The sequence below is a fragment of the Onychostoma macrolepis genome, chromosome 16, assembly GCF_012432095.1.
Source record: "Onychostoma macrolepis isolate SWU-2019 chromosome 16, ASM1243209v1, whole genome shotgun sequence".
Taxonomy (NCBI): Eukaryota; Metazoa; Chordata; class Actinopteri; order Cypriniformes; family Cyprinidae; genus Onychostoma; species Onychostoma macrolepis.
The window spans coordinates 3242902-3265541 of NC_081170.1; the positions used below are offsets into that span (position 1 = coordinate 3242902).

Sequence of the window (22640 nt, forward strand, 5' to 3'; positions counted from 1 at the left end):
ATTATTATTTCATTTTGTTTTTATTAAATTTTCTAAAAAGTTTCACAGTGACACCTACTTAGAACCTTCATCAGCTAATCTGTTATTGGTTCATACACACATTATTATTAAGAATGACTCAATATGTTTAATAAAATTATGATTTATCTTTCTTGTATTCAGGTTTTGTTTCTTCACGTACACACTCTGATTTGATTTTTGAAATGAAGAATGAATCATTTAAGTAGATAAATTTATCAATTAATATAAAAAAAAAAAAAATTTACAGGAAGGCTGGACTTGGATTAAAAACGAGTTATTTTAAGGTGAGGCATCGTTTATTAGACTGACACCCTTAACTGTCAATTCATTCGGCACTGACACACTGGGAAACTTCTTGATTCCTATTGACTATTCCAGGTAATGCTTTTACTGAACTCTGCTCGGTAAAGATACTTTTCTGAAAGTAATTTAGATGGTATATCTACACAGTAACATAATTTATCAATTAAAACAGATCTAATAGAACTAACAGCTTGTGTTAATGATGCAGAAGATCTGTCCACCTTCAAATCTGCTGTTATTTTAACTATTGCTATATTTCTTGCTCAGCTTGTGAAAATGGAGCACTTGTCTGCAGCAAACACACAGTTCTCTCTAAACCTGTTCAAGAAGATCAGTGAAGGAAACGCCTCAAAAAATGTGTTCTACTCTCCGATCAGCATGTCCTCGGCTCTGGCCATGGTGTCGCTCGGAGCAAAAGAAAACACAGCAGCGCAGATGTTTCAGGTGATCTCACACTTATGCATTTTTATGGTCAGTTGTTCATAATTGGCATCTGTGGTTCCATGGAGAACCATTTACATGGAAACTTTCCATTACACAAAAGGGTCTTTATAGTGGAAAATGTTCTTCAGATTTTTAAAATGCATTTCACACTAAGATAAAAATGGTTATTTTAAGAACTGAAAGGTTCTTTGGGGAACCAAAAAATGCTTACATTGCATCACTGCAAAAAAATTGATGTTGGAGTTATCAAAAGAGTGAAGTTATCTATTTTTAACCACAATAATGCTGTGTAGGTCCTCAGCTTTACCGATCCTCCAACACGCTGCGGGACTCCAGTACCTAATGTTTCAATGGACCACATTCATTCCAGCTTCAACAAGCTCATGAGTGAACTGAACAAACCAGGAGCCCCGTATGTGTTGAGTCTTGCCAACCGTCTCTACGGAGAGCAATCCTACCAGTTTGTTGAGGTAAGACTCAAACCAAATAACTGGTAACTCTAATTTCATTTGTATCTCAGTTGATTTGCTATGTTACAGAAATTCCTCAATGATGCAAAACGATACTATGAAGCCAGACTGGAGAAGGTGGACTTCAAGATTTCTGAGGCTGCACGTGTCAACATCAATAAATGGGTGGAGAAAAAAACGCAAGGTGAAAACCAGCATGAAGATAATTTGAATTTTATATGTAGTCTACATTGCATATGCTTTTCAGCACCTTAACACCTTGGAGGTTCTCCAAAAATATATTTTCAAAGCCATGTTTGGCTTCATGAGTTCTTGAATTGAGCTACATAGCTCTTTGGAAGTTAAGGTTTTGATATACTTTCAGTAGTTTTGTTCACAGTGTAATGCAACATATTAAAAAAATATTGACTTTATATTTGGCCATGAAGTTTACAATTCTATTAGAACAATGTCAGGAGCTTTGTGACAGATCATTAATAGTGTCGCTTTAAATCAATGCTCAAAGTGCAAAATGTCTATTTGAATTTCAGAGAAGATAAAGGACTTGCTTCCACAGGGATCCGTCAGTTCGATGACGAGACTGGTTTTGGTGAACGCCATCTACTTCAAGGGGAACTGGGAGAAGAAATTCTCAAAGGATGCCACCAGAGATGGACAGTTTGAGCTGAACAAGGTGAGATTTCTTGATCTTTTTTGACATTTTCTTAACAGTCATGAAACATGAGGAGTTGTGGCATCTCTCTATTAATCCATTGATGCTTTGCAGACTCAAACTAAACCAGTGAAGATGATGCGACAGAAGTCAAAGTTTCCTCTGGCCTTCATCCCAGAGATAGACAGTCAGGTTCTGGAGCTGCCGTATGTCGGGAAGAATCTCAGTATGTTGATCATCCTTCCTAACGAGATTCAAGATGAAACCACTGGCCTTCAGAAGGTGAGACAGCTGAGTTTATGTGGTGCATTTTTTCATCATTTGGAATTGCTGGTTGCTACATAAACATATAAATCATTGAAGAGTTACTGTCTGCATGAATTGCATTTTTAATATATTTTTGAATGAAATTAACAAGCCTCTCTTATTATCCAGCTTGAAAAGGCACTGACCTATGAGAAGCTCATGGAGTGGACCAAACCCAGCAACATGCTTCAAGAGGAAGTTAAAGTATCTCTGCCCAGATTTAAGATGGAGCAAACCTATGAGATGGTTCAGTTTCTGCGCAGCATGGGAATGGAGGATGTGTTTGATGGGAAGAAGGTGAATCTTTCAGGCATGTCGCCCGACAAAGACCTGGTGGTGTCGGGGGTGTTTCATAAAGCCTTTGTTGAAGTAAACGAGAAAGGAACCGAAGCGGCTGCAGCCACTGGCATTGTCATCTCAACATCCTCAATACCAGTAGACCCCAAAGCCTTTATCGCAGACCATCCGTTCCTTTTCTTCATCCGTCATAATCCCTCCAACAGCATTCTGTTTTGTGGACGCTTCTGTTCTCCTTGAAGATGGTAATGATGGAGTGATAATATGAAGTGTTTGCATTTCTCTGATAAATAAAGGCTCTAACAAATAATGGAGTGAAATTTTTTTCTATGCATTTACCTTCACAGCACTGATTCTGACACAGAGTTCTGATACAAAACAGACTACATGGGCACAAATACATCAAAATGTATTTAAAATAAAAAATACTGTGTGAGAAAATGGATTTAAATGCAAATACACTATTTTGTATTTTGAAAATACATACTTTATCACTCTGACATGTCAATAACTCCTGCCCACTAAAAGCTCCACAAATATATTTGCATACCACAATAATATATAAATGATATAGAGAAAGTTCAATCGATTTACACTTCATATCATCGCCAACATATTGTCATATCGCTATAGCAAGCAGTAATTATAACGGCTCCTGAATTCTTCTCCGTGACCAGAAAAAACACGCTTCAACTGATGCCTTCTATGCTTTCAATTTTTAATTTCTTCCTCTCAAACGTCAGGACAGTAAACGTCAAAAGGACACCATGAAAAAACTGAAAATAAATAAAATTACAATCAAGTTTGTGATAATTTGTGAATTCTCCATGACGTAGTTCGATTAATCCTAAAATGTATTAAACTTACATCAGTACACACTGTACCTTAAATTAAAAACAAATGATAAACAAGATAACAAACATACCGTGTGCTTTCCAATCAGGATTCAGGAGACATTAGGAGACATATTCCGAACAAAAACACTCTTCTCAATCTTACACCTCTCAACATGCGTGCAAGTCTTTTCTGAGATCACGCTGCTTGTAAGAAATCACGTGACCGGTAAGTCTAATGTAAGTCTCATTTTCTCCTGCAGGTTTCACTATTGGCAACTATAATGCAGATAAAATATACAATACCCAAACTAGTATTCAATTATTACACAACATTTATAATAAACAAAAAAAACTTTTAAGTGACCAAAATATTCAGCAAGAAAACTTTATCTGCGACAGCTACAGTAATGCTTAAAGCTTAATGAACACATTTGACTAGCTAGTTGATAAAACCAAAATCTGACCCCAAAAAATACTACTACTATAATTTTTATACCCAAGTTTCTGAGTTGTGCAGGCCATAAACTTTAAACATGGTGGAGGGGAAAACAGTTGCCGCTGGGACAGGTACACTGAAAAAAGTAACTTAAATTTACTTAATTTTTATTTTGCGAGTTTTTGCACGCATATTTTTTTAAGTAAAATTTAAATAAGGAATTAAGTAAAATCTACTTAACTAAGTTATCTAAAATTAGTAAAGGAAATAAGCAAATTTAACGTGGCCAGGTTGTCACGGTGCACACAGCAGGATGGAACGAGGAACACGCAGACGAGGATAAACTCAAATTAACAGTCTTTAATGTTGACATCAGGGCAGGGCAGGGCAGGGCAGGGCAGGGCAGGGCAGGGCAGGGCAGGGCAGGGCAAGGCAAGGCAAGGCAAGGCAAGGCAAGGCAAGGCAAGGCAAGGCAAGGCAAGGCAAGGCAAGGCAAGGCAAGGCAAGGCAAGGCAAGGCTGACACACACAGACAGGAACACCGGGGAGTAACGAGTAGACCAGACAACACGAAACACCTACAGAGTCCCTAAAAATAATAATAATAGCCTAATAAAATACAGACTTTTGCATGCACACGACAAACCTTTTCGTGCCTTTGAGAAACTATTCAAATGCGCATGGGAATGTTTTGCATGCTTCTAGTTTTATATGACCTCCTTTGTGCGTCATAGCCATCTTACTATGAATAAAACAAGAGCATGGATGCACATGAATAAAGAGATCCTTATGGTGATACCTCTAATATCAAGGCCTAATGTCCAATTTAACACATCCTCTGTGGTGGCGGAGAAACCATGACACGAAAAGGGCTGATGGCATATTACAGCTGTGTGCATTGTCCTATTTGCCAAGTTCAAGGGTCTATAAAAAAGACTGGTACTGTAAAAAGGTGATCAAAATTTGGCTTTTGTTAGGGAAGTATGTCATATTTCAAGGCCTTAGGTCTCTTTAATGCGTACTCTGTGGCGGCCAAGAAACCACACCACAAAATGTGCTGATGGCACAATAGGTGGCTCAGTGTGCATTGTCCTATATGCTAAGTTTAATGGTTTCTCATGTGCACATAAAAGTCTGTATATAGCTATAGGAATTGCTATAGAAAGCATGAGAAGCATGCTTAGGACTGTGCATGCACATCTCATCTAGCCTGAAAAAATAAGCTTTTTTCCATGCTATTTGAGCATAAGAAACAACATTAATGAGACCGTTGTCAGATTTCATTGGTGATTTCAAATATGACATTTAATCGTAAGCTTGGTGAACAGTTTTGGAGAACATGATGTTTTCCCATTCAAACACACATGTTGTACTTGCATGCCTGAAATGAAATGTTTTGAAATGTCTTTTGGCACAGCAAAGAAACAGTTGCAGTAAAAGGATATGTTTTTTCTTGTGTGAAAGAGGCAGGTGTGGCTCGCAAGCCATTGGTTCCCAACTGCTGAGCTAATCTGTTATTGGGTTGCACAGACACCAGGATTAAGAATGATAAATTTTGTATGATATAATTTAGATTTATCGTTCTTTCGTTTATTTGACTTCTATGATAGGAGTGAAATGAAGAATGAATCATTCAGTTTATGTCTGATGGTGTTCCAAGTGGATAAATATAACAATATCTAATAGAAACATTCATTTATATTTTAGGCTGGACTTGGATAAATAGATTAGGGTGAGGCTTCGTTTATTAGAAAGACACCCATAACGATTGATTCATTCGCCTCAGACACGCTGAGAAACCTCACCATTTCTCCACATCATTTCCAGGTAATGCTTTTGCTGAAGACGTACTTTTATGCAGTTTAGATGGTATCCTGCACAGTATAATTTATTGCTATTATTTAAACTACTGATATTTCTTGCACAGCTTGAAAAAAATGGAGCGTTTGTCTTCAGCAAACACACAGTTCTCTCTAAACCTGTTCAAGAAGATCGGTGGAGGAAATGCATCAGGAAATGTGTTCTACTCTCCGATCAGCATCTCCTCGGCTCTGGCCATGGTGTCGCTCGGAGCAAAAGGAAACACAGCGGCGCAGATGTTTAAGGTAATCTCACACATATATATTTTTATGGCCAGTTGTTCAGAATTGAAAATGCATTATATACAACAATGCTTTGTAGGTTTTGGGCTTTAACAACCCTGCCAAGCCTGATGCTGCGACTCCGGCTCCTCATCAACAAGCCCAGAAGCCCCAGATGCCCTGCGGCGTCAAGGGTCAACATGAACCATCAACGACGCAACAAACCCAGAAGTTTGAGATACCTCCCCAACTCAAGGTTGAGAATAAGTATTTACACGATTGCAAAGACTTTTTGGTGCATATAGTGGTGCATATAGCCTTGGGGATTAATTTTGACATTGTTAATGCAAACAGAAATGTCCTACTCAAGCAGTACAAACTGAGGACCAAATTCATTCCAGTTTCAATAAACTCACGAGCGAACTGAACAAACCAGGAGTCCCGTATGTGTTGAGCCTCGCCAACCGCCTCTACGGAGACCAATCCTACCAGTTTGTGGAGGTAAGACTCAAAGCAAATAATTCAAGGTTCTGGAAATGCTCTCTAATTCAATCGGTTTGCTATGTTAACAGAAATTCCTCAATGATGCAAAAAGATACTATGAAGCCGGACTGGAGAAGGTGGACTTCAAGAAGAAATCAGAGGCTGCACGTGTCGACATCAACAAATGGGTGGAGAAAAAAACACAAGGTGAAAACCAACATGAACTTGATTTGAATTTAAAAGTTACTCTACAAATAAAAATTTGCTGTACTTCAAGTTCAGCAGAATGACTTTCCAAGGGCCGTGTTCGGCTTGATAGGGTTCTTGAGTTGAGCTACCTATCTAACAAACATTTTGCTAACATTCCCTTAAAATGTTATTTAAGAATGTTCCAAACATCCAGTTTTTTAAATTGTTCAAAACATTTTTAAAAACAAGTTAAGGGAACATTCCATTTGATCATTTTGTATCAAGTGTCTCAGAACATTCTGTAACATTTTAGAAACATTAGACAAATGTCCAACTAATGAATGATGAATAGTTTTATGTTAACATTTTGAAAACATTACTAAAGACCATATAACTTTGAACAAATGTTCTATTAACATTTGTTCATAACTTTGTGAGAACCTTGCCAGAACATTCCCTGTTAGCTCTGAAATACTTTCAGTGATTTTGTTAGTAGGATTACATTAATCAACATTTTTGGCCATTAAGTTTACATTTCTGTAAGAATTTAGTCATGAGCTTTGAGACAGATGCTTTAATAGTATTTTTGGTGATTCATTTGTGTTCTTCATATATGTTCAAACCAATGCCTAAAGTGGAAAATGTCCATTTCAATTTCAGAGAAGATCAAGGACTTGCTTCCACAGGGATCCATCGATGCGATGACGAAACTGGTTTTGGTGAACGCCATCTACTTCAAGGGGAACTGGGAGAAGAAATTCCCAAAGGAAGCCACCAGAGATGGACAGTTTAAGCTGAACAAGGTGAGATTTCTTGCTCTTTTTTTTAAAATATTTTCAAGTCACAAAATATGAGGATATGTGACATGTTTCTATTGATCTATTGATGCTTTGCAGACTCAAACTAAACCAGTGAAGATGATGACTCAGGAATCAAAGTTTCCTTTGGGCTTCATCCCAGAGATAAACAGTCAGGTTCTGGAGCTGCCGTATGTCGGGAAGAATCTCAGTATGTTGATCATCCTTCCTAACGTGATTCAAGACGAAGCCACAGGCCTTCAGAAGGTGAGACAGCACAGGTTCTGCTAAATATGCTGTTTTCATTATGTAGAATTGTGTAACCTTATAAATCCCACATCAAATTTGGTATGCAAATTGCTAAGGCATCTAAATGATCGACATGACCAAACCTTTGCTTAAAAAAACTGTTGCACACAAACTACCACATGCCTTCTGTTGTCAGACTGATAATATATATTTAACAAAATATAAAAGGTCTTTTAGTATAATTTTACAGATGTCCACCTTTAGCACATGGCATGTGTCTTTTTGCTGTGAAATATTTATTTATCTACACTTACTGAAGCAACTACGTATACTATCATTTTTTTTAAATATAATCTTCATATGTGAGTATAAGCATTTAAATATCATATTAAGACATTACATTACAAGCTATCAGAAATAATTTAATCTTTTTGGCCATTATAAACATTAGCAAATGCAGCAAAATGCATATTTTTGCTCATTTAGGGCAAAAAAATATAAGGAAACAATCAGTTTTTCCCTTCCTACTATATGAGCCGTAAAAACCTGAAGTGTCAAATATGATACTCATTTAAAAAAATAAATTAAATTAAATTAAAAGTTTTTGTCTAAACATTCAATAAACTGTTGAAAATTTTCAAAGAATTCAATTTTTCTTACTATTATTTCTGAATTTGCATGGTTAGTGCTGGATAAACATATAAGTTATTGAAGAGTTGTATTCAAGTTACTATTTGCATGACGTTTGTATAATTCTATTGCATGTTGTATTCTTGAAACGGTTTATCTGATCCCAAAAATTATTACATCATTGATGCTGTACAAACAGACCTCATTTCATATTAACGTCACGTGACCATAACATGACTCTCTTATTATCCAGCTTGAAAAGGCACTGACCTACGAGAAGCTCATGGAGTGGACCAAACCCAGCATGATGAGTCAACAAGAAGTTGAAGTATCTCTGCCCAGATTTAAGATGGAGGAAACCTATGACATGAAGAGTCTTCTGATCAGCATGGGAATGGAGGATGTGTTTGATGGGAAGAAGGTGAATCTTTCAGGCATGTCGCCCAACAATGATCTGGTGGTCTCGAAGGTGATTCATAAAGCCTTTGTTGAAGTAAACGAGGAAGGAACCGAAGCGGCTGGAGCCACTGGCATTGTCATCTCAACAATGTCAATGCCATTACCCCCCAAAACCTTCATTGCAGACCATCCGTTCCTTTTCTTCATCCGCCATAATGCCTCCAACAGCATTTTGTTTTATGGACGCTTCTGTTCTCCTTGAAGATTGTAAAGATGCAGTGATCATTCTAATTGTACGTGTTCCTCTGCTAAATAAAGGCTCTATTAAACAACTGAGAAATCATTGAGTACTTTAATAGCACTTGTATAGTTCTTATACAAAACAGGCTACAGAATGGGAAAATATCCAATATCCATAATCTGTTCAACATTTTTATGCTATTAATAGTTTACTTTATATAAGGAAAATTATCTAAAACTCCATAACCATTTTGGTTATATACTGAATTTATTGATATTGATGGTTTAGAGCCACCCTTGCATGTCTCTTGTGGTAGAGATGAAGAAAAAATAAAGCCTTTAATAAAAAAATATCTTATTTCTTAAGCCTCTTGACTTAAATGTCACTGTAATTGCATCTCAATTAATTGACGTAATTATATACAGTAATGGGATATATTTATGATTATATCACATGAAAAAGGTGTTTCATGAGACATGCGACCTTTTTTATAAAACTAAAAATCTGACATGCCCACATAGTCAAAACTACACAGATCACGATCACTAGATGAAGTGTTAATAACTGTAACTGTCGTTTAGAAAAGCAGTTGTACTTGGGGTTTGTGTTTATGAGGTTTATTATTATTTTATTTAGTTTTTTATATTATCTAAAAAGTTCCGCAGAGATGCCTACTTCCAGTTCCAGCCCTCATCAGCTGATCCGTTATTGACTTGTCCAGACATTATCATTAAACATGACTCATTATAATTAATACAATTATGATTCATATTTCTTGTATTCAGCTTTTGTTTCTTCACCTACACACTCCTTATTTACTGTAAACAAAAAGTGAAATGAAGAATTAATCACTCAATTTAAGTACATTAATTAATATTGCAAACTATAATTTGTATATTACAGGAAAGCTGGACTTGGATTAAGTGCAATAGTGGTTTTAGGGCGAGGCATCATTTATTAGACCGACATCCGTAGCTGTCAGTTCATTCGACACAGACACACCGAGAAACTTCATAATTTCTGCTGATTATTCCAGGTAATGCTTTTCCTGAACTCTGTTAAATGTAGTTTTCTATATCTGGTATATCTACATCAATTAAAAAAGATCTAATAGAACTAACAGCTTGTTTTAATGATGAAGAAGATCTGTTATTTAAACATTTAACTTCTTTTTCTTGCTCAGCTTGTGAAAATGGAGCGCTTGTCTGCAGCAAACACACGATTCTCTCTCAACCTGTTCAAGAAGATCAGTGAAGGAAACGCCTCAAAAAATGTGTTCTACTCTCCGATCAGCATGTCCTCGGCTCTGGCCATGGTGTTGCTCGGAGCAAAAGGAAACACAGCGGCGCAGATGTTTAAGGTGATCTCACATTCATGACTTAAGCACTTTTTATGGCCAGTTGTTCAGAATATATTTATTTGAGCAGTGCATTCACAATAGGTGTTGAAATTATCAGAATAGTTAAGTTATCTTTATCCATTCTACCTCAACAAATCTGTGTAGGTCTTGAGCTTTACCAATCCTCCCAAACCTGGCGCCGCGACTCCAGCTCCTAATGTTTCAGCCGACCAAATTCATTCCAGCTTCAACAAGCTCATGAGTGAACTGAACAAACCAGGAGTCCCATATGCATTGAGTCTCGCCAACCGGCTCTACGGAGAGCAATCCTACCAGTTTCTTGAGGCAAGACTCTTTATTAAATAATTCAAGGTTTGCTCATGGTATTAAAGGACAAGGTTTAGGAAATATTCACCCTAATTATGTTACAGAAATTCCTTAATGATGCAAAAACATACTATAAAGCCGGACTGGAGAAGGTGGACTTCAAGAAGAATTCAGAGGCTGCACGTGTCAACATCAACAAATGGGTGGAGAAAAACACTCAAGGTGAGAACCAGCATGAACTTTATCTGAATTTTAAAATTATTCTACAAATAATAATTTTATGTATTTTGCTGCATCTCAGGTACAGCAAAATGTTTTTCCAAAGACCATGTTTGGCGTGATATGTTTCTTGAGTTGAGCTATTAAAGAATCTGTCTCAAAGCTCACGACACAGTTCTAATAAAAATATAAATTTAATGGCTAAACAAAAAGTGCATTAAAGTCACTGTTTCATTCACAATGTTTCCATTTGAATTTTAGAGAAGATCAAGGATTTGCTGCAACGGGGTCGCGTCAGTCCAGGAACAAAACTGGTCTTGGTGAACGCCATCTACTTCAAGGGGAACTGGGAGAAGAAATTCCCAAAGGAAGCCACCAGAGATGGACAGTTTAAGCTGAACAAGGTGAGATTTCATGCTCTTTTTTAAAATATTCTTAACAGTCATGAAATATGAGGACTTGTGACATCTTTATTAATCTATTGATGCTTGGCAGACTCAAACTAAACCAGTGAAGATGATGAATCAAAACGCAGAGTTTCCTCTGGCCTTCATCCAAGAGGTGAAAAGTCAGGTTCTGGAGCTACCGTATGTCAAGAACAATCTTAGTATGTTGATCATCCTTCCTGAAGACGAAACCACTGGCCTTCAGAAGGTGAGACAGCAGAGATTTTATAGTGTGATTTTTCATTATTTGGAATTGCTGGTTAATGTGGCATTAAAATATGTGTCTTTGAAGAGTCGGTATGACTGTAAGCATATTAATGTGTGTTTAAATGAAAAACAAATAGGCACACATTAACACAACTCTCTTATTATCCAGCTTGAAAAGGCACTGACCTACGAGAAGCTCATGGAGTGGACCAAACCCAGCAAGATGCAGAAACAGGAAGTTGAAGTATCTCTGCCCAGATTTAAGATGGAGGAAACCTATGACATGAAGAGTCTTCTGATCAGCATGGGAATGGAGGATGTGTTTGATGGGCAGAAGGTGAATCTTTCAGGCATGTCGCCCAACAACGACCTGGTGGTGTCGGGGGTGATTCATAAAGCCTTTGTTGAAGTAAACGAGGAAGGAACCGAAGCAGCTGCGGCTACAGCCACTGACGATTTTAACGCCTCAATGCCAAACCCCTTTATCGCAGACCATCCGTTCCTTTTCTTCATCCGTCATAATCCCTCCAACAGCATTCTGTTCTTTGGACGCTTCTGTTCTCCTTAAAGATGGTAATGATGGAGTGATAATTCTAGTTGCACATGTTCCTCTGATAAATAAAGGCTCTAGTAAATAATTGAGTGTTATTACGTCATACTTTCACAGCACTGATTCTTGAGTTCCACTACAAAACAGGCTACAAAATTGGAAAATATCAATATATTTTTTGATACTTTTCAAAATATTCTTTTTTCAATTTTACTAAAAGGCTCTACATTATAAAAGCTAAATTTACAAATCCCAAACCATTCCTCTACAAATTTGTGTGATGGATTTAAAACATTTACATTTGTGCATTTATGACATTTTTGAAGCAACTTACAAAGGATGCACAAAAGCAATTTTCCAAAAGCCAACAATAATCATAATATACAATAGCAGGTTAATCAGACAATTAGATTAGGAAGCAAGCTAGAGAAGAGGAGAAACGCAGCGAAGAAACAGAAAATATAAACATATGCATCCCAGTTTGTAGATCCATGCTTGACATGTTAGAGAATGTAACTATACTATTAAAATAATTCTGATTAATGAATTAGTAAGCATTAGTGCTCAGTTCTAAGCGGTAGTCACTATTATTAGCTAATCGGTAACTATTTACATTTTTTTCATATCTCCCATAGAAGAACTACTATATACATGTTCCTAATTAGTGTGAATGATGCAAAATGTATAAATAATTCTAAAGTGAAGATTGTTGTAACCCACTAGTATGACTCAAGTATTAACAAATCCTTCAGAAGGCATTACTAATTACTTGGATCAGTATTCTAGTGAATAAGACGATAACTTTCTAGTAATGACTGAAATCATGGTGAGCTTTGACGGTTATATAAGGTTTTGGATAGTAATGACTCAACATCCTTCTAAAGGAATTAATTAGCCTATATGGATCAGTATTCTAAAGTGAAGATCACGGTAACCCAGTAATGACTCAAGTGTTGCTAAATCCATCAGAAGGAATTACTATCCAGAATTACAAAAACCTCAAAAGTCTACAATGACTTCTGTCAGGGAGATATCATGATCTTAATTTTATAATACTGATCCAAAAAATTAGTAATACCTTTATAAGAGTCATTATTATCCAATACTTCATATAACCCTCAATGATTACTTGAGTCATTACTAGAGGGTACCATGACCTTCATTTTAGAAATTAATTTTATATTATGCATTATTTATATGATTTATGAAACTACAGTAGCTAGTTCTTAGTAGTTCTCTGGGAGTAGTTAGGATTAGCTAGTGAACTACCACTTCAACTAAGCACTAATTCATTAATCAGATTTCATATTACTTAATAGTTATAGAGTGCTAATATTGCGTTACTCATTTGTTCCTGTGTACTTATTCATTCATGACAGAACATTATTCTAAAATGTTTTCCAGTTTTTTGGACTAGAAGAACAACGTGCCTTCATTTTTCTCCTATACGGTAGCAAATTAAATTAAACGAAATGTGGAGGATGTTAACTGTGACAAGATGATTGACAGGTCAGTTTAAATAGAATTATGAAGAAGTAGTATGGAACTGTTGCAAGTATACCTTGGGTACACTGATCTTGCATTTAAAGACTGTTATTACACAGAAATCGCATATAATCCTTATTTATAGTGATGTTAAGGCACATTTTATTAAGATATGTGCATTGTGCACAAGTAGTACTCCAAATAAAGTTTCATTATAATTTTTATATCAGTAATATCAAGCGATATGTCAGTAAATATGTTAATAGATCTGCTTCTTTCTTCTTCTCTTGTTCAATGCTGCCCTCACATGCTATTGGAATTAATATGAATACGAGTTTCCTAGTTGGAATTTGTAATTGTCATATTTACTACTGGTAAACTCTGAGATAATTTTAATACCCCAGTTCCAAAGTTGGGAGTGCCATCATCTTTAAAGAGGGGAAAACAATGCGTGGCCTATGCTTTATCACCTTTTTCCTACAAAAGCTAGATCACCTTGTTTTGATGTTAAAGTCATGCAAATATACACGGTAAAAAGTGAAAGTTGACTTAACTTAAAAAAAAATTGAGGAAACCCGTTGCCTTAAAATGATTAAGCACATAATCATTCCAAAAAAAAAAAAGTTAAGTGAACTTGACAATTCAATTAACTTATTTTTTTAATTACCATTTACTTACAAATTTTAAGGCAACGGGTGTCCTCAATTTTTTTTAAGTTAAGTCAACTTATCACTTTTTACAGTGTACATACAGTATATGAATAACCATTTCAAGCATTTTGTATGCTTTATACATAGCAAAATAGCATGTATTTGATTGAAATCCAGAATCGTCAGCAAGCTCATGCCCATCCCTGTATACAGTATAATGTGCTATATTTATATATAATTATATCACATATAAAAAAGGTGTTTCATGAGATATGTATCCACAACACATGACTTGTTTTATGCAACCAAACCAATCTGACATGCCCATGTAGAAAAAAAACTACACAGGGATCACCAGATGAAGTGTTAATAAGTGTAACTAACTAAATGTCATTTAGAAAAGCAGTTGTACTTGGGGTTTGTGGTTATGTGGATTGTTTTTTTATTATGTCATCTAAAAAGTTTCACAGACACGCCTCCTTCCACCCTCATCAGCTGATGCGTTACTGGTTTGTACACACATTATGATTAAGCATGATTAATTATAATTATTACAATTATGATTCATATTTCTTGTATTCAGCTTTTGTTTCCTCACCTACACACTCTTAACTTACTGTAAACAAAGAGTGAAATGAAGAATGAATCACTCAATTTAAGTATACCAATTAATATTAGAAAAAATAATTTGTATTTTACATTAAGAGCTATAGTCGTTTTAGGGCGAGGCATCATTTATTAGACTGACACCCTTAACTGTCAGTTCATTTGACACAGACACACCAAGAAACTTTCTGCTGATTATTCCAGGTAATGCTTTTACTGAACTCTGTTAAAGCTACTTTTCTCTATATGGAACGTAGATGGTATATTTACACAGTAATATGCATTATTGATTAAAACAGATCTAACAGAACTAACAGTTTGTGTTATTGATGAAGAAGATCTGCTGTTATTTAAACTATTGCTTTTTCTTGCTCAGCTTGTGAAAATGGAGCACTTGTCCGGAGCAAACACACGATTCTCTCTAAACCTGTTCAAGAAGATCGGTGGAGGAAACGCCTCAAAAAATGTGTTCTACTCTCCGATCAGCATCTCCTCGGCTCTGGCCATGGTGTTGCTCGGAGCAAAAGAAAACACAGCAGCGCAGATGTTTAAGGTGATCTCACATTTGTTCAGAATATATATATTCAAATGCTTTTTTTCAAATGCTTGTGTAAATATTTGTATGAACATAAAGAGATTCAACAACTGAGACATAAATGGAACAAAGTTCAAAAACATTTGGTGAACAAAAATGGAATAATGAGTTCTTGAACTGAGCGATGGTTAATATCAAAGTAGCAGGCAGTATGTGGTGTGTCCACCGGCCGCTATAAGTACTACAGTGCATCTCATTTTAATGGACTGCGAAAGATTTGCTAGTACATTTATTTATTTATTTATTTGAGAAGTGCATTCACAACAGGTGTTGGAATTTTCAGAATAGTAATCTTTATCAATTCTACCTCTACAAATCTGTGTAGGTCTTGAGCTTTACCAATCCTCCCAAACCTGGCGCCGCGACTCCAGCTCCTAATGTTTCAGCCGACCAAATTCATTCCAGCTTCAACAAGCTCATGAGTGAACTGAACAAACCAGGAGCTCCGTATGTGTTGGGTCTCGCCAACCGTCTCTACGGAGAGCAATCCTACCAGTTTCTTGAGGTAAGACTCAAAGCAATTCAAGGTTTGCTCATGATATTAAAGGACAAGGTTTAGGAAATATTCACCACAATTATGTTACAGAAATTCCTTAATGATGCAAAAAGATACTATGAAGCCGGACTGGAGGAGGTGGACTTCAAGAAGAAATCAGAGGCTGCACGTGTCAACATCAACAAATGGGTGGAGAAAAAAACACAAGGTGAAAACCAGCATGAACTTATTCTGAATTTTAAACTTACTTTACGAATAATAATGATTTGATGTTTTTGGCTGCATTTTAGGTTCAGCAAAATGTTTTTCAAAGGCCATGTTCGGCTTGATAACTCTGAGTTCAGCTATTAAAGAATCTGTCTCAAAGCTCACGACACAATTCTAATTGAAATGTAAACTTAATCGCTAGATAAAAAGGGCATTTAAAGTCACTGTTTCATTCACAATGTTGCCATTTGAATTTTAGAGAAGATCAAGGACTTGTTGGGACCGCGAAGTGTTATTGAAACAACAAAACTGGTCTTGGTGAACGCCATCTACTTCAAGGGGAACTGGGAGAAGAAATTCCCAAAGGAAGCCACCAGAGATGGACAGTTTAAGCTGAACAAGGTGAGATTTGATGCTCTTTTTTTTAAATATTCTTAACAATCATGAAATACGAGGACTTGGGACATCTTTCTATTAATCTATTGATGCTTGGCAGACTCAAACTAAACCAGTGAAGATGATGCGACAGAAGTCAAAGTTTCCTCTGACCTTCATCCCAGAGATGGACAGTCAGGTTCTGGAGCTGCCGTATGTCGGGAAGAATCTCAGTATGTTGATCATCCTTCCTAACGAGATTCACGATGAAACCACTGGCCTTCAGAAGGTGAGACAGCTGAGATTATATGGTGTGATTTTTCATTATATGGAATTGCTGGTTAATGCTGCATCAATATATAAGTCATTGAAGAGTCTGTATGACTTTATGCATTATTAATGTATTTTTTAAATGAAAAACAAATTGACACACATTAACACAACTCTCTTATTATCCAGCTTGAAAAGGCACTGACCTACGAGAAGCTCATGGAGTGGACCAAACCCAGCAAGATGCAGAAACAAGAAGTTCGAGTATCTCTGCCCAGATTTAAGATGGAGGAAACCTATGACATGAAGAATCTTCTGATCAGCATGGGAATGGAGGATGTGTTTGATGGGCAGAAGGTGAATCTTTCAGGCATGTCGCCCAACAAAGACCTGGTGGTGTCGGGGGTAATTCATAAAGCCTATGTTGAAGTAAATGAGGAAGGAACCGAAGCGGCTGCAGCCACCGCCATCGTCGGTTTAACAACTGCAATGCCAGTAGACCCAAAAACCTTTACTGCAGACCATCCGTTCCTTTTCTTCATCCGTCATAATCCCTCCAACAGCATTCTGTTTTTTGGACGCTTCTGCTCACCTTAAAGATGGTAATGATGGAGTGATAATTCTAATTGCACATGTTCCTCTGATAAACAAAGGATAAATAAAGTGTTTATTTAAACTTTCACAGCACTGATTCTTGAGTTTTACTACAAAACAGGCTACAAAATGGGAAAATATCTATATATTTTTGGAATAATCTTCTTTAAAAAAAATGTTTTCTCAGTTCTATTAATAGGTTCTACTTTATATAAGGGAAATTATTTACAAATCCCAAACCATTTCTCTACAAATTGTGTGATGGATTTAAAACATTTACATTTATGCATTTATGACATTTTTAAAAGCCACCTACAAAAGATGCACAAAAGCAATTCGTCAAAGACAAAAAAAATATTGAACAATATTCAGAATACAATAGCAGGTTAATTAGACGTTAATTAGGAAGCAAAAAATAAATAAATAAAAAGTTGAGCCAACTTATAATTTTAAGGCAACCAGCTTCAGCAGATGTTTGAGTTTGCTGAACTTATTTTTTTGGGGGAGATTCTCAAATTTTTGTTGTATAAACTTAAAACGACAAGTTGAGACAACTCAAATATCTGCTGAAGCTGGTTGCCTTAAAATTTTAAGTTGGCTCAACTTTTTGTTTTTTCATTTTTTACAGTGTATGCTGCATCCCAGTTTGCACACTCTCCATCCTAAACAGTATTTCAGATGAGAATAGTGTGACCCATCTTAAGTATTAAGATCCGTGGTTAAATCTCAAAGTAATTAATTTCATACACTACAGCTGTGTGGGGGTAAATTAAGCTCAATCTGCTATGATGTCACAGTCGTGTTGCATTGTGGTATATGGAGCTGCCTGAAGTGCATATGAGTAGAGTCAAAACTGAGGGGTTGAGGGTCTGTCGATATAAACGTCCCTCATTTATATTGTTAATATTCCAAGGTTCATGAGTGTGTTAAATGGATTGCACCCTCTATTGACTAATATTGACCACAACCCTTTGTGTGTTGGACGAGGATTCAATTAGAACACAAATAAAACTACAAGAACGTGTTGGATATGTGAAACTGACGGTTAAGACCTAGAGCGGTTTAGATAAAAAGGTTTGAGTGATTAATAATATCTAACCCGATTGTTAAAAAAGTAAGTTAAAAAATAAAAAAAATAAAAAAATTCTCATTATTAGCTAATCAGCAACTTTTCCCCCATATTTCCTGTACAACTACTAAGAATATACAGGATCCTAATTAATGTGAATTATGCAAAATAATTCTAAAGTAATGATCATTGTATACCACTAGTAAGGACTCAAGTATTAAGAAATCCTTCAGAAGGCATTACTTTGGATCAGTATTCTAAAGTATAAGGAAGATAACTCCCTAAGATTGACTGTAAATTATTGTAAGCTTTTGAGGTATATGTAAGGTTTTGGATAGTTATGACTCAAGTGCTACTACACCCTTCTGAAGGAATTAGTAATTATTTGGATCAGTATTGTAAATTGAAGATCATGGAAACCCACTAGTAATGACTCAAGTGTTACTATTCTATCCAGAACTTTATAAAAACCTCAAAAGCTTACAATGATCATGCTTTTCACTTCAGAATACTGATCCAAATAATTCCTTTTAAAGGATGTAGTAACACTTGAGTCATTACTACCCAATACCTTATAAAACCCTCAAACTCTTACAACTATTTCAGTCATACTATGAGTTATCATGTAATCAAGTAAGTACTTGATTAGCTAATAGTGAACTACCACATTCGACTAAGCACTATTAGGCCTCCTAATTCATTAATCAGATTCCATATTACTTAATAGTTATAGAGTGCTAAAATTGTGTTACTCATTTGTTCCTGTGTAGTTATTCATTCATGACAGAACATTATTCTAAAGTGTTATACCGAGTTTTTGGTGTGAAACGTGTCTGGCAGAACAATGTGCCTCTTCTTTCCTTTCCAACACAACAAAGAAATTAAATGAAATTAAATGTTAACTGTGACAAGATGATTGACAGGCCAGTTTAAACGGAATTATGACAAATTAAAATACTCTTGTTTTAAGAATATTTTACTTACCCCACTGGCAGATACACTCTTAGAAAAGATGTGTTAAAAATGACACAACTGTGTTAAATTTTAACACATTAATGGGTGAGTTCTGGGACAACGTTTTTTTTGTGTTAATTTTTACTCATTCATTGTGTTGATGGTTTTAACACAGTAAATGTGTCAGAAAGGTTATCACAAAGATGTGTAAACGTGTATAATTTAACACATTATGTGCTGTCCTTCACTACATACATTATGTTAAAAAAAAAACATACATAAAATTCTAAACAAAATGTTCGCATTTGACAAAATGAATGGAAAAATCATTGGTTGTTTAGCTTGTTGTCAAAATATTTATTATGATGAAATATCAACAATTACATAGAACTGCAGAATATATATATATATATATATATATATATATATATATATATATATACATACAATTTTAAGCAGTCAAAAAGGAAATGTCCAACACAGGACAAAAAAGTTATTTTCATCTCATTAGGTAACATGACACATAACCCCACCTTCATAGTCATTTCACTTTTTTCCAAACTTTGCTGGATTGATGTACACTGGTGGCCAAAAGTATTTTGAAAGATGCTCAAAAAATATTTCTTATTAGCAATGTCTGTACTCCATCTTTTCCACAGCATAGGAGTAAAAGTCATTATCAAAATAGCCTTTTAAAAGCCAACACAATGTTTTTGTCCACCTTTGGGAATAAATGAACTTCTCCGAAGACTGGATCCTGCTCAGAACTTTGCCAACATCAGAATGTTCCCTGGTTTGTATGCGTGTCCACAAACACAAATGTACTCAGTCCTTCAGTGGAGATCCCTGGTTCCAACACTATATTAAGACTAGGGATGTTCATTTCGGTTATTTTTCCTAACCGACAACCGACGCTCGTTAACCGATTATTAACCGTTAACCGACAAGATTATTTTAAATTAGAACTAAAATTAAATTAGAAAGAATAAGTGTCTGTGACCCGTTAAAAATACTAACATTTGTTTTCCGGGGATTCATTTTACATGCGCAAAAAGCAGCAAATAACCCTAACCTTTTACAATTCCGATTATCTTCATGACTAAAAGGAGTAGTTGCTTCCACTGTTAGAAGGGGGGAATTAAAAATCAAGTGATTTCTCCAGCGCTGCACACAGTTTAGCATTCTACCTTGACAATGCAGCCTGTTCATTATCATTATAAAGAAACAATCAGTCAAACATATGGAAGAAAAAAAGAAAGAAAGAAAAAACACTGCTCAGTTTAAATATGTAGTAAAATCTGTGCCGATAAGCGTTATCACCGTACCGCCGTGAAGTTATGCAAAACATTTTGTTTTAGGTGGATACTGGAACGCGAGTGAAGTAGTCCTATACATAAAATGTAAATAATATTTTGGCATTCAAATACATCGCGGAAACAGTTGCTTTTGTGTCGAACAAGAGACCCAATATTGGTTTCAGTTTTGTTTTAGCCTTAATTCGTTTTGGTTTGTCGTTTATACAGCTATAGCTTCTTACATTTTTAATTCTTGTTCTTTTCTAAATAGCCTACTGTTAATTGAAAGGGTTTGTCGTGGAGTGAGGGGAACTAAAATAGCATAGCTATGTTTACAGTGTTTATTATAATATTTGTAATTCGCATCGGCCTAGAATGAAATAATAAAATGTGACTTATGTTTTTTTTTTCTCTCTCTCTCTAAAAAACGTTTTTGTTTTTGTTTTATATACGTAGCTTATTTTAACCATGCAGTAAACCTTTTAAAATATCTTGATAAATTACTGAAAAAAATAAATAAGTGACTTTAAACCGTTTAACTGATTGTATTAATCGGTCCCACCAGCTTTTCCCTGGCTCCAGCAGGACAGTGACAATAAGTAGTCAAAATAAGATGCAGCAACAGCAACAATCATAACACATCATACTGAATGATGTTCAATAGGTACCTTCATCACTAGATGGCAATAGAGCTCTTTTTAACCCTTTATGTCCACCACAGTGTATTTTTGTTAGGTTGTGTCTCTCATATACAAGCAGACTCCTTAAAAGTAATTAAACTTCAAATGTGAATATAATTACAGTCAGGGATGAGTTATGAACAGGCTGAGAAAGAATGAGCCATTGCATTTCAATATTATTTGTCTAAAAGTGACATTTAAGTGATAAGGACCCATGTTCATATTCCAGGATGACAAGGTCAAGATTGGCCATGCTCAAATTGTGAAATAGTGATTCAGGGTGCATGAGGAATCATTTTCATGTATTATTTGGTCACCACAGAGTCTTGAGCTTAAAGTCATTGAAGGTCTTTAGTACCTTGTGAATAAAAGATCTCGGCCAAAAATTAATGCAACTCTTGATGGAAATAAATGCTGACACTGCATCTTGATGTTGCATTTCAATCCTAAAATCTTAAGTATTTGCTTGTTTAAATCCAGTGACTTTTTTTTGGTCAGGCAGTGTATTTAATTGGCTACATGTTAGTACAATGTAGTACAGAAACATTTTTTGTTGTTTTTTTAATTAATAACCACAGACAATTGCAAAAACAACTATAAATTCCTTAGTCAAATGTGTTGGAACCACAACCTGAAATATTTTACAGGAACATGATGGTTTTGGTCTGATTTCAGCAGCCCTTGAGGGTGAAATCATGTATTCACAAACCTCAAGCTGTCTCTCCCAGGTTACTCACAATTCGGAGTTATTTTACCTTCTATTTTGAAAGCATGACCGTATGAACATGATGAAACCTGTATATTGCTAAACTTAATGACACAATCTAACAGGAAAATATTCCATATGAACACACATCAAATAATCACATTATTTTAATTTATTTATATAGATTAGCCATAGTTGTATAGGAGTAATATAAATATATATATATATATATATATATATATATATATATATATATATATATTATTAATCAGTAGACATGATTAGAGACAGAGACCTATAACATGTATTATAGGGATTGTTATTTAATTAATCTGCTACTTCTATTAATCATCAAAATTTAGTATGCATAAATGTAAATAAGGGGAAATTAAGCCTTTGTTTTTAAAGAAACAAGTTTAACAATATCAAAAAAACTATTTTAAGTTTAAAAATAAGAACATATTGCATAAAATGTGTTAGTATTTTTAAGCACTTTTTTATTTAACCTTACTTCAAACAATCCTACTCTATGAAAGTGGGACATCTGCATAAAACGTGCTTTTTACAGAACTGAAAATGAATGGAGAAGATACAGCTATTACATCCACAGCAGCAACCTAACTAACAAAACATTACGTTCTAAGAACTGCGATCAAGCCAGCCATGGAGTGAATTTGCGTTTACTTTTCTCCAAAACTGTACAGTAAAATGACTTGAAAACTGATACAGTAATAGTC

At 35.4% G+C, this 22640-nt stretch overlaps 4 protein-coding genes across 16 annotated transcripts; all 4 read left to right on the forward strand.

The window, feature by feature from the left end:
- Positions 1 to 600: 600 nt before the first annotated feature.
- Positions 601 to 2761, forward strand: LOC131521921 (leukocyte elastase inhibitor-like). 3 transcript variants are annotated; one of them, XM_058747066.1, is made up of 6 exons: positions 601 to 799; positions 1105 to 1238; positions 1308 to 1422; positions 1769 to 1911; positions 2005 to 2172; positions 2326 to 2761. In XM_058747066.1, the coding sequence occupies exons 1-6, from the start codon at positions 601 to 603 to the stop codon at positions 2731 to 2733; spliced, it is 1167 nt and encodes a 388-aa protein (XP_058603049.1). In that variant the 3' UTR covers positions 2734 to 2761. The 3 variants fall into 3 exon arrangements, with proteins under 3 accessions (XP_058603049.1, XP_058603050.1, XP_058603048.1); XM_058747067.1 differs by having other exon boundaries at positions 601 to 782; positions 1100 to 1238; XM_058747065.1 differs by having other exon boundaries at positions 601 to 768; positions 1062 to 1238.
- Positions 2762 to 5701: 2940 nt separating this feature from the next.
- Positions 5702 to 8854, forward strand: LOC131521937 (leukocyte elastase inhibitor-like). 6 transcript variants are annotated; one of them, XM_058747098.1, is made up of 7 exons: positions 5702 to 5869; positions 5946 to 6101; positions 6200 to 6346; positions 6418 to 6535; positions 7178 to 7320; positions 7414 to 7581; positions 8447 to 8854. In XM_058747098.1, exons 1-7 carry the CDS (start codon positions 5702 to 5704, stop codon positions 8852 to 8854), a joined length of 1308 nt encoding a protein of 435 aa, XP_058603081.1. The 6 variants fall into 6 exon arrangements, with proteins under 6 accessions (XP_058603081.1, XP_058603083.1, XP_058603085.1 ...); XM_058747100.1 differs by having other exon boundaries at positions 5946 to 5981; positions 6230 to 6346; XM_058747102.1 differs by lacking the exon at positions 5946 to 6101 and adding an exon at positions 6108 to 6123 and having other exon boundaries at positions 6222 to 6346.
- A 1171-nt stretch (positions 8855 to 10025) lies between these two features.
- On the forward strand, positions 10026 to 11939 carry LOC131522235 (leukocyte elastase inhibitor-like). 2 transcript variants are annotated; one of them, XM_058747604.1, is made up of 6 exons: positions 10026 to 10206; positions 10390 to 10517; positions 10604 to 10721; positions 10980 to 11122; positions 11214 to 11372; positions 11541 to 11939. In XM_058747604.1, exons 1-6 carry the CDS (start codon positions 10026 to 10028, stop codon positions 11937 to 11939), a joined length of 1128 nt encoding a protein of 375 aa, XP_058603587.1. The 2 variants fall into 2 exon arrangements, with proteins under 2 accessions (XP_058603587.1, XP_058603586.1); XM_058747603.1 differs by having other exon boundaries at positions 10026 to 10193; positions 10338 to 10517.
- A 3108-nt stretch (positions 11940 to 15047) lies between these two features.
- LOC131522234 (leukocyte elastase inhibitor-like) lies at positions 15048 to 17202 on the forward strand. Of its 5 annotated transcripts, XM_058747602.1 has the most exons (7): positions 15048 to 15229; positions 15380 to 15384; positions 15629 to 15762; positions 15844 to 15961; positions 16220 to 16362; positions 16457 to 16624; positions 16795 to 17202. In XM_058747602.1, the coding sequence occupies exons 1-7, from the start codon at positions 15048 to 15050 to the stop codon at positions 17200 to 17202; spliced, it is 1158 nt and encodes a 385-aa protein (XP_058603585.1). The 5 variants fall into 5 exon arrangements, with proteins under 5 accessions (XP_058603585.1, XP_058603582.1, XP_058603583.1 ...); XM_058747599.1 differs by lacking the exon at positions 15380 to 15384 and having other exon boundaries at positions 15048 to 15270; positions 15644 to 15762; XM_058747600.1 differs by lacking the exon at positions 15380 to 15384 and having other exon boundaries at positions 15048 to 15237; positions 15641 to 15762.
- Positions 17203 to 22640: the final 5438 nt, after the last annotated feature.

What these genes read in the sequence shown, in the direction of transcription:
- LOC131521921 (XM_058747065.1), top strand. Translation starts at nt 601, where the DNA reads ATGGAGCACTTGTCTGCAGCAAACACACAGTTCTCTCTAAACCTGTTC. An exon ending in CAGCAGCGCAGATGTTTCAG is followed by an intron (nt 769 to 1,061) that starts GTGATCTCACAC and finishes AATGCTGTGTAG; the next exon opens with GTCCTCAGCTTTACCGATCC. An exon ending in GACAGTTTGAGCTGAACAAG is followed by an intron (nt 1,912 to 2,004) that starts GTGAGATTTCTT and finishes GATGCTTTGCAG; the next exon opens with ACTCAAACTAAACCAGTGAA.
- LOC131521937 (XM_058747098.1), top strand. Translation starts at nt 5,702, where the DNA reads ATGGAGCGTTTGTCTTCAGCAAACACACAGTTCTCTCTAAACCTGTTC. An exon ending in AATCCTACCAGTTTGTGGAG is followed by an intron (nt 6,347 to 6,417) that starts GTAAGACTCAAA and finishes CTATGTTAACAG; the next exon opens with AAATTCCTCAATGATGCAAA. An exon ending in GACAGTTTAAGCTGAACAAG is followed by an intron (nt 7,321 to 7,413) that starts GTGAGATTTCTT and finishes GATGCTTTGCAG; the next exon opens with ACTCAAACTAAACCAGTGAA.
- LOC131522235 (XM_058747603.1), top strand. Translation starts at nt 10,026, where the DNA reads ATGGAGCGCTTGTCTGCAGCAAACACACGATTCTCTCTCAACCTGTTC. An exon ending in GGTGGAGAAAAACACTCAAG is followed by an intron (nt 10,722 to 10,979) that starts GTGAGAACCAGC and finishes TTTGAATTTTAG; the next exon opens with AGAAGATCAAGGATTTGCTG. An exon ending in GACAGTTTAAGCTGAACAAG is followed by an intron (nt 11,123 to 11,213) that starts GTGAGATTTCAT and finishes GATGCTTGGCAG; the next exon opens with ACTCAAACTAAACCAGTGAA.
- LOC131522234 (XM_058747598.1), top strand. Translation starts at nt 15,048, where the DNA reads ATGGAGCACTTGTCCGGAGCAAACACACGATTCTCTCTAAACCTGTTC. An exon ending in AATCCTACCAGTTTCTTGAG is followed by an intron (nt 15,763 to 15,843) that starts GTAAGACTCAAA and finishes ATTATGTTACAG; the next exon opens with AAATTCCTTAATGATGCAAA. An exon ending in GGTGGAGAAAAAAACACAAG is followed by an intron (nt 15,962 to 16,219) that starts GTGAAAACCAGC and finishes TTTGAATTTTAG; the next exon opens with AGAAGATCAAGGACTTGTTG.